General features: G+C 40.1%; 1 protein-coding gene across 7 annotated transcripts in view; it reads left to right on the top strand.

Annotated features, from left to right (window-relative positions):
• Nucleotides 1-573: 573 nt before the first annotated feature.
• Nucleotides 574-11,342, top strand: part of DNAJB2 (DnaJ heat shock protein family (Hsp40) member B2) — a 31,371-nt gene continuing 20,602 nt past the window's right edge. For 2 of the 7 annotated variants that reach the window (XM_075829159.1, XM_075829152.1), the window contains exons 1-3: nucleotides 574-681; nucleotides 1,962-2,109; nucleotides 8,915-8,996. In XM_075829159.1, coding sequence (XP_075685274.1) covers nucleotides 8,932-8,996 — 65 coding nt within the window. In that variant the 5' untranslated portion in view covers nucleotides 574-681; nucleotides 1,962-2,109; nucleotides 8,915-8,931. Of the gene's footprint in view, nucleotides 799-882; nucleotides 1,018-1,961; nucleotides 2,110-8,623; nucleotides 8,803-8,914; nucleotides 8,997-11,342 lie in introns of those variants that run through there. The other 5 variants (XM_075829157.1, XM_075829156.1, XM_075829153.1 and 2 more) reach the window with 5 other exon arrangements.

Below are 11,342 nucleotides of genomic sequence, written 5' to 3'. Positions count from 1 at the left end.
AAAAAACAGCTCCAAAAGCGGCAGCGAAAAACGAGAGTTGCTCAAAAAAGTCTGAAAATCAGGAGCTGTTTTGCCTTAAAAACAGCTCCGTATTTTCAGACGTTTTTGAGTTTGCGTGTGCACAGACCCGAACATGTCAACAGAAACGCTGGAACAACGAAATAAAAAACAAAATCGGTGTATCCAGGGGTTAATATAGGAGGTCCCAGCTCACTGACAGCAAGCAGAGATGGTGAAAATAAAAAAGAACCAAAACGCAAGAGTATATTAGAAAGCTGCAGAACATCTCATAATACAGTGACTTGCATTTCAATGTGGCATTTATAAGTGACCGCTAAAATGTAGCAATGCCCACATGACGGGCACAGTGTACCCATAAAACATCAGGGAGGTAACACTGGATATTATAAGTGCAGCCGCCGCTCCTCGTCCATGTTTCTCCGTATTCACTCTTCAGAACTCCTGTCCCCGCCCCCTTCCCCAGCCTAGCCAATCAACGATCGGAATATGCGTTAGAGAGGCGGAGACCGAGCGCTGATTGGTTATCAAATGGTAAAGTCTCGTCTGGTATTTTCTGGACGTTTCTCCTCAGCTGACGGTGACGTCACAGGCGAGCTGATATAACATCCACGCGACAAAAACCCTCCTAGAGACGGTCAAGTAGCAGCAGAAGCCGCAGAAGTGAGTACAACCGAGGAGAATGACGGACAGGACGAGCAGGAGATTATAACTCAGTCAGAACAGAAGTTACTATCCTCCAGTACAGAACAGGGTCTATTGGTCAGGACTAAAGGTGACGTAAGAATGACTAGCTCCTGGGGTGAATGGTGACGTCACTGAGATGATACATTGTAGCAACTTTGCAACAGTCATGTATAAATATTGGGTAAAAAATTTACTCCGGACAGACCTGGATGGGAGGGGGTAGAAATTGGTAGAACATAATGGGTGCAGGGTTGTTAATGTGACCAGTCAGGCCAAATGCACACCATCAATATTACGTACAGTTCCAGCCAAGTAAGCGAGAATTTTTTTCCCGCGTAATTTGACCTGCGCAGCATGTTAATTTATGTTGCTTTTCCAATAGTATCTGACTAGTTTTAAAATAACACCCTAAAATCCGCAGCTTAAAAAAACGCACCTATTTCCGGATCAAAATATAAATACTGCACCTAAAAACGCGTCAAAGAATGGATTTTACCTGCGTTTACCTGTTTAGATGCAGGTTTTCTGCACCAAATTCTGCATTGTGTGCATGTAGCCTTAGGGGTTAATAGGTCCTGATACAAAGTAACAGTTTTTTGTTGTTTTTTTTTTGTTGCGCTGCCACTATGTGATAGCAGTTTAGCCACCCTCTGGGGAGTAAAGGGTTAACAGCTGCTGGTACAATGTAACAGTTTTGGCATAGAGTGCCCTCACCACTCTGTGATAGGTGGGTCAGGGGGCAAATATTTACCAGTTACACCATCATCCACCAGTGCAGAATTGTAACTGATAATGGGTTGGATGCTGCTGGACTCCTGCCAGTAAGGAGTTAATGGGGGGCTGACACTAAACGGATACAGTAATGCTTGTATTATGTGATACTGGGGGGGACTGGAGAACATCAGGAGTGACTATAAAAAGTGGAAACAGTCATCAGGAAGGAGGCGGGGCTCATGTCAGTAAAGGGTTAAGAGGTGCTGATACAATGTAACCGTTATGCAGTGGAGTTTTGTGTTTTCACTATGTGAGGGGTGGGGGGTCCGGGGTCACTGCAGGGGGTCAGGGAACTTCACAGATGATAATCTACAGTTCTGGTTTGCAGCTGGGATTAGCAGACTGTTACATAAGGATTATCTGCAGGAGGAGATTAGGCATTAACATGGGCAACATGCCACCCAAGCGGGGTGAGGGGGTGTTCAGTGGATTCTGTTGTTGTGGCTTCCTCCAGAGCCATCTCACAATCTAATTTCTTTAAGGAATTAAGGAGCGTCTAGAAGAACAGCCGGACTATGGCCTGACGCTGGATCAGGATCGGAGGAATCTACTCACATTCCAAGTCTTCTCAGCAGCTGCTACAAAACATCCGAGTGATCGGCCTCGTATTGTGAGGAGACCTTCAAGGGGGTAAGTGTTTACAAGGGCTTGTCTTCTGCTGTGAAAATATGATGTGATGTGATGTAATATAATATAAAATATAATGTGATCTATAATGTGATGTAATATAATATAAAATATAATGTGATCTATAATGTGATCTATAATGTGATGTGATTTTATAATAAAATGGAAGGTTTCATCTTCTGCTGCATGGAAAGCTGCTCTTCAATAATCTAATGTGATCACAGATGTAACATAATATATGGGATAATGTGACCTTTCCACAGCACGAGGCTTCAGGCAGAGTATATATATATATATATATATATATGTCTATACAGGTTTCAGAACCCTGAGGTGACTCCCAATATTCTCTATACTTTATACACACCTCAGCTGCTGCAGAACTTCTTTTTTTTTTAAGAGTGAGGGCTTATTCACACGAACATTGAATATATCCTTGTGATGTCTCTTAAAACAACATCTGTCACACGGACGCATGTATTTCAATGGAGCCGTTCACACGGCCGTTGTTTCAGCCAACCGTGTGGAGGGGCCGTTGAAAAATAGAACATGTCTTATTTTATTCCATTTTCACAGATCCCTCCATTGACTCGAGTCTATGGGGATCCGTGAAAACAGGTCCCACACAGGTGAAACTCGGACGTAAAAAAACTGCCGTTTTTCATTTCTGAGTTTCCCCACGTTCGTGTGAATAAGCCCTAAGGATGAGATTCCTGTACATCCTTGGTTGACTGATCTCAAACTCCCACATCCTTAATAAAGATGGTCTACAATATCTGCGGTGTGTATTATGATGTTCTGCAGCAGCTGAAGTGCATATCATGATATTCTGCAGCAGCTAGGGTGGGAAGTAGGAGGTTCTGCAGCAGCTGAGGTGTCTTCTGTAATGTTCGATAGCAGCTGAGGTATGTACTGATGTTTGTCAGCAGCTGATGTGTGTATTATGATGTTCTGCAGCAGCTGAGGTGTGTTATGATGATCTGGAGTAGCTAAGGAGTGTGTTATGATGTTCTGCAGCAGCTGGGACACAACTATATAATTAACAGTGCAGCTACTGAAGAACCTCTTCTTGGCCATAGAGGGAGCACTACATGTCAGTCAATCAGTGGTCGACATAGGAGAAGGAGTTTCCTGCAAAGTAATCTGTGACAGACTGCAGCTGCAGGAAGAGATAAGCAGTGCCTATGCAGTGCCGCTCGTCTCTGTGTAATTGTCAGGATCTGACATCAGAAAATGAAGTTTATACAAGTATTATTTACCGACATGACGTGTATAATATAATATTTGCTATCTGCTGTGTAACAAGGTTTCCAATCAGTTGACTTCGGTTGAACTGTTCTCTTGTATCGGTTTAGTAAACATCTATACAGTATTTATCCGAAATTGTATTTTAATTATGGTAATCGTGTTACCCACAATGCCCGTCACTCTTCTGTGCCCCTTATCTCTGCCAAAAAGCTTCTCCATTGTAAACGTATTGCCTTTGTCAGCACTTTCCTGTGTAGGATGCCGCATCCTTACAATAGCGCTGCCGCAGGTCTGCGCTGCAGGAATGGCATGTTACTCTTATTTTTACCAAATATGTCCATAATGAAAAGAAAATATTTTTCAGAGTTGGTAACTGGGTGTCTGAGGAGGGGGAGGGGGAATTACCCACTGGTTTTCTTGCTTTTCCGACCAGTTTAGGAATCTGCATTAGTTTCCGTGTTCATCTTTTAATAATACTATGTATCACTGCTGCAAAATGTCCAGGAATACAGGAATATAGCAGAGACACCTGTGCATTACATCTTATCACCCTCATTTATGTTGCCATTTGGCCCCAAAGTGTTAATGTGGGGGCCCGTGACTGCACAGAGGGGGATGGTGTCTGTTTACATTCTATGGAAGTGAGTACGTTCCGTCCGTGGCCCATGGCTAGACTTGGCTGGGATGACAGGTTGAGGCGAGTGACATCACCAATCCTGCACAGTGATGTCACTTAAAGGGACTGTCTCATTAAGACATTCCCTATTCTTACTCCTTATTAGGGCATATGGACATTATAGCGGGGGTCCCCTGCTCAGGATCCGCTTTTAATAGCCAAAGTGTCTCAAAGGGACTCAACTTGGCCATGTATTACATTGTTGGCCATTCATTTCAATGTCTGGAACATTACATTTCGGAAATGTATAGCCAGTTGGGTCCTGAATGAGTGCTGTCCAGTCTTGTACATAGAGATCAATGTATATAGTCCATCAATTAAAGGGGTTTTACAGGCCGTAAAAATTGATGGGCTATCCTCCGGATAGGCCATCAATAGCTGATCGGTCGGTCGGGGTCTGACTCCTGGGACCCGCCAATCAGCAGTTTTGAATGGGGGGGGCAGTGCATCAATTTTTACTGGCTGGAAAACCCATTTATTGTATAGAAACATCCCCTCCTTGGGATCGCCATGTAGAGGATCGGGCCCCCACTCAGATGGCTGCTCTGGTCTTATGACCCAGCATTGAAGATGGTCCTATTTTAGGTATGGGGCCCCCAGCCTGTCGCTGTGTATGTGGTGTGCCTTCTAAGAATGTATTTACAGGAGTCATTTTATTGTGGTCGATACTTTTGGTTATTTTTGTAAAAGCCGTTAATATTTTTTTTTTTACGATTACTTCAAAAATAAGACTCGCACCCCCGAAGGGTTTTATTTTAATATCTATCACATCCTCCAGAAAGTCCCAGGTTCCCAATAGCAGCTGCCTCGCTAGTTTGTGTTTTGTCTGGTTGGGCAGACATCCCATAAATAGGACTTGCCTTCAGTTTTACATGGTTTTGGCATCTGACTCGGTATAAGGGTGAGATTTCAGGATGAATAGTAAAACTGTATTGCAAAGCACCGAGCATGGACTATGAAGAGTTAACGTAAATGCATCACAGATGTAATACAGAACATGAAACTTTTTGTGCATCGATGGTACAGGGCAATGCTGAGGGGTTGTCATGTCATTGTATGTAGACACGGGGTATGTTCACACGGCCTATTTTCGGCCGTTTTTCGGGCTGTAAACGGCCGCAAAATCGGAAGCAGAACGCTTCCAAACATCTGCCCATTTATTTTCAATGGGGAAAAACGGCGTTCTGTTCCGACGGACCGTTTTTCTACGAGGCCGTTTTGAAAAACAGCTGCGAAAAATAAGTTTAGGTCACTTCTTGGGACGTTTTTGGAGCCGTTTTTCATTAACTCTATAGAAAACCGCTCCAAAAACGCAGCGACAATCGTGAGTGGCTTAAAAAAACGTTGAAAATTAGGAGCTGTTTTCCCTTGAAAACATCTCAGTATTTTCAGACGTTTTTGAGTTTGCGTTTCAACATACCCTTAGTCTCTTATATTTCATCTGTATGGAAATATTTGCTTAGATTTTGTCATGTGTGCCTAAAATAAAGGGTAAATGGGTTGTGTACTTTTGAAAAATCCCTTTTTGTTAAAGTGTCTTTTAAGATAAAGGTGATCATAGTTTTCCCCCTGCTGCGACCCCCAGCGATCAGCAGTAATCTGTCAGGGAGCATAGCAGTAAGTGTTCAATTTGTCTGCAGCGCCATCACAGGTGAAATAACACATTACACAGTTCTCATTGAAATCAATGTGTTTGTGTAATGCACAAACTGTCTGGGTCCTCCGGAACAAGAGACGCTCTTTGTAGCTGGTCTCCACTTTTTCTAATAGATGAAGGATCCTCCCATCTTTAAAACTTAGAATTCCCAAATAGGGCAAATGAAAATGTGTTCTCTAAACTAGACATCTCCTTTAGAGTCACTGTGTACATACATTACTTATCCTGTACTGATCCTGAGTTACATCCTGTATTATACTCCAGAGCTGCACTCACTATTCTGCTGGTGGAGTCACTGTGTACTTACATTACTGATCCTGAGTTACATCCTGTAGTATACTCCAGAGCTGCACTCACTATTCTGCTGGTGGAGTCACTGTGTACATACATTACTAATCCTAGTATCCTGAGTTACATCCTGTATTATACTCCAGAGCTGCACTCACTATTCTGCTGGTGGAGTCACTGTACATACATTACTTATCCTGTACTGATCCTGAGTTACATCCTGTATTATACTCCAGAGCTGCACTCACTATTCTGCTGGTGGAGTCACTATGTACTTACATTACTGATCCTGAGTTACATCCTGTATTATACTCCAGAGCTGCACTCACTATTCTGCTGGTGAAGTCACTGTGTACATACATTACATTACTTATCCTGTACTGATCCTGAGTTATATCCTGTACTATACTCCAGAGCTGCACTCACTATTCTGCTGGTGGAGTCACTGTGCACATACATTACATTACTTATCCTGTACTGATCCTGAGTTACATCCTGTATTATACTCCAGAGCTGCCCTCACTATTCTGCTGGTGGAGTCACTGTGTACATACATTACATTACTTATCCTGTACTTATCCTGAGTTAAATCCTGTATTATACTCCAGAGCTGCACTCACTATTCTGCTGGTGGAGTCACTGTGTACATACATTACATTACTTATCCTGTACTGATCCTGAGTTACATCCTGTATTATACTCCAGAGCTGCACTCACTATTCTGCTGGTGGAGTCACTGTGTACATACATTACATTACTTATCCTGTACTGATCCTGAGTTACATCCTGTATTATACTCCAGAGCTGCCCTCACTATTCTGCTGGTGGAGTCACTGTGTACATACATTACATTACTTATCCTGTACTGATCCTGAGTTACATCCTGCATTATACTCCAGAGCTGCACTCACTATCCTGCTGGTGGAGTCACTGTGTACATACATTACATTACTTATCCTGTACTGATCCCGAGTTATATCCTGTATTATACTCCGGAGCTGCACTCGCTATTCTGCTGGTGGAGTCACTGTGTACATACATTACATTACTTATCCTGTACTGATCCTGAGTTATATCTTGTATTATACTCCAGAGCTGCACTCGCTATTCTGCTGGTGGAGTCATTTCAACACGATTTCAAAATGTTTCATTTGAACGAAAATTCTCCAACCCGAATAATGACGTTTTTAATAAAATAATGTTTTTTTGCAGTTGTTACATCAATTGCCATGAATGAGATTTGGAAAATAATGGAGGTTCCTGCTGTGTATGCCCCTTTTTTAATGACCAGTACCGCCATAGTAACAGCTAGTGCGGGATTAAAAAAAAACTTCATAGTTGATCACAAACCAATGGACTTCCTATGGTTCCCTGTTTTCCTAGGAGGCAGGGAAATTTCTATTGATTACTTCTAGACAGGTGATTGATTCCACTGCAAAGGCTTTCAGGGGGCCCCTAAGACCACCGAAAAGTCCCCTTTTAACTAGAGTCCTACAGGGATGTCTCTGATCGCATGTAGCCATGTAGGAAAGCTGCTTAGTGCGTTATCGGAGCGACACAGAGGAAGTTTAGGAATGGAAAACAAACGACGTCACGCTTAGAAAATGCAAGATAAAGTGTCTGACTTCTGCTGAATGGTTTTATAGAGTGGAGATCTGTGGCCCCATTATTCTCATTGTTGTCCCTGATGGTAAAAATAGAGTCTGACGTTGTGTTCCTGCGGTCGGGTTTGCATGTTCAGGTGTCACCTGCAGCTTCCAGTTTCACTCATTAATAACTGAAAAGGGCACAGGATGCCAGGCGAGCCTGCCAACCTCTGTGCCCCCACCAATCATTCCTATTGTGCAAAAGACGTCCACAATGGTTGTGGGGTGAGGGGGACATAACGCTAACTATGGAGGTTCTTAGATTTGGGGATATGTGAGGTAATGTCATCCCATTAAAGTACACCACAGTCTACCTCTGCTTTGCCTTAAATTGTTGATAACAGGGAGCAATAGCAAATGGACTTATCTATTGTTCCCTGTTATCAGCCATTTCACACAGAGAAATCTGGTGACAGAGCCTCTTTAAGTCATAAAGTACCGTGTATATTCTTATTTCCCTTTTAAATTGGACCTGTCCAGCGGCATGCAGGCGTTTTTCATAGTTGATCTTTGTATATTATATACATTATATTATTTTATTTCTTCCGTGTTATTTCATTGTTTGTTTTTCCGAGGGTGTCAACTGGAAAATTTACAATTCATCTGTTTTATTTTTTTATTTATTTATTTTTGTAAATCAAAGGTTTTTATTTTATCCGCAAGTCATGAAAGGGTACACAACAAAGCATTGAAATAGTTCTCGATATAGAAAACTGTTTACAAATCATTTAGTAAACCGTATAGTGCATATCTGTGTATTCACTGTATAAGAAAAACAAAAAAAATTGCCATTGTGTTACAATCCTACATTGAGTGTGAATAGATGCTTGTTCAGTCATAAATGTAAGTATTTAACATGGTGTTTTTCAGTAAAAACTCTTTCTAAACTATTTTCAGTACATTCTGGGTCTTTGCTCAAGAGTCAGACCAGACATGCTTCAATATAGTATTGTGGAATAACAGAAATAAGTAACTAATCCATACAAAATTTGACTGTAACAGAATTCATCCAATTTTGAAACGGTAGATGACTCTGACTAATACCTGAAGACACTTATGGAGGGACAGGAATTGCATTCATCTGCTTTCTGCTTCCTGAAATAACACATTTGCCGGGTGGGATGAGGAGTGGAAGGTCGTAGCTGTAGGGGAATTTGGAGCTTCTGTCACCTGCTATTTCGGTATCTGAATCACCAATCTGTGTGTGTATGTGTATGTGTATGTATATATCTCCTCATGTAAGACTGGTAAGAAACAAGCATTTCTAAACTTTTCCTTTCCCGTACTTTCTAGACAATTACCTGTCAATCATGGGAGAATATTATGAAATGCTGGGAGTTCCCCGAAACGCCACCCAGGAAGATATTAAACGAGCGTAAGTTTCCAGAGTCTCCATGATTAGTTGTATAGTAATCGATATATCAGATATTATGCATAAACCAGACTGCCCCATAACCAGACTCAGACATCGCACAAAGACACATGCAGGTTACATAGGTTTCACTAAATATTGTTTAGATTTTATTCTATACTATATTTATATTGTATATACTATATTACTGCCCCTATGTGCAAGACTATAACTACTATAATACTGCCCCCTATATACAAGAATATAACTACTATAATACTGCCTCTATATACAAGAATATAACTACTATAATACTGCCCCGTATATACAAGAATATAACTACTATAATACTACCCCCTATATACAGGAATATAACTACTATAATACTGCTCCTATATACAAGAATATAACTACTATAATACTGCTCCTATATACAAGAATGTAACTACGATAATACTGCGCCCTATATACAAGAATATAACTACTATAATACTGCTCCTATATACAAGAATATAACTACTATAATACTGCCCCCTATATACAAGAATATAACTACTATAATACTACCCCTATATACAAGAATATAACTACTATAATACTGCCCCTATATACAAGAATATAACTACTATAATACTGCCCCTATGTACAAGAATATAACTACTATAATACTGCCCCCTATATACAAGAATATAACTACTATAATACTGCCGCTATATACAAGAATATAACTACTATAATACTGCCGCTATATACAAGAATATAACTACTATAATACTGCCCCCTATATACAAGAATATAACTACTACAATACTACCCCCTATATACAGGAATATAACTACTATAATACTGCTCCTATATACAAGAATATAACTACTATAATACTGCCCCTATATACAAGAATATAACTACTATAATACTGCCCCCTATATACAAGAATATAACTACTATAATACTGCCCCCTATATGCAAGAATATAACTACTATAATACTGCCCCCTATATACAAGAATATAACTACTATAATACTGCCCCTATATACAAGAATATAACTACTATAATACTGCCCCTATATACAAGAATATAACTACTATAATACTGCCCCTATATACAAGAATATAACTACTATAATACTGCCTCCTATATACAGGAATATAACTACTATAATACTTCCTCCTATATACAGGAATATAACTACTATAATAATGCCCCTATATACAAGAATATAATTATTATAATACTGTCCCCTATATACAAGAATATAACTACTATAATACTGCCCCTATATACAGGAATATAACTACTATAATACTGCTCCCTATATACAAGAATATAACTAATATAATACTGCCCCTATATACAAGAATATAACTACTATAATACTGCCCCTATGTACAAGAATATAACTACTATAATACTGCCCCTACGTACAAGAATATAACTACTATAATACTGCCTCCTATATACAAGAATATAACTACTATAATACTGCCCCTATGTACAAGAATATAACTACTATAATACTGCTCCTACGTACAAGAATATTACTACTATAATACTGCCCCTATATACAAGAATATAACTACTATAATACTGCTCCTATATACAAGAATATAACTACTATAATACTGCCCCCTATATAAAGAATATAACTACTATAATACTGCCCCCTATATACAAGAATATAACTACTATAATACTGCCCCCTATATACAAGAATATAACTACTATAATACTGCTCCTATATACAAGAATATAACTACTATAATACTGCCCCCTATATACAAGAATAGAACTACTATAATACTGCCCCTATATACAAGAATATAACTACTATAATACTGCACCCTATATACAAGAATATAACTACTATAATACTGCCCCCTACATACAAGAATATAACTACTATAATACTGCCCCTATATACAAGAATATAACTACTATAATACTGCCCCTATATACAAGAATATAACTACTATAATACTGCCCCCTATATACAAGAATATAACTACTATAATACTCCTCCTTTATACAAGAATATAACTACTATAATCAGGGGCGTAGCTAAAGGCTCATGGGCCCCGATGCGAAAATTCTTACTGGGCCCCCCCCCCCACCGCAAACTTCTCATGGCCGACGGTCCGCAGCTTTCAGCTGCATCGCTGGGTCTCCTAAGTAACCCAACAATGCAGCACTAGCAGCCGGGGCGTCACTAAGGCTGGGTTCACACACCCTATTTACGGACGTAATTCGGGCGTTTTAGCATTGAATTACGTCCGAAAATGCGGCTCAAAAGCATTGGCAAACATCTGCCCATTCATTTGAATGGGTCTTACGATGTTCTGTGCCGACGGTCATTTTTTTTTACGCGCCG

This window comes from Rhinoderma darwinii, chromosome 6 (assembly GCF_050947455.1).
Source record: "Rhinoderma darwinii isolate aRhiDar2 chromosome 6, aRhiDar2.hap1, whole genome shotgun sequence".
Lineage (NCBI taxonomy): Eukaryota > Metazoa > Chordata > Amphibia > Anura > Rhinodermatidae > Rhinoderma > Rhinoderma darwinii.
This window is presented reverse-complemented; position numbering and strand designations above follow the sequence as displayed.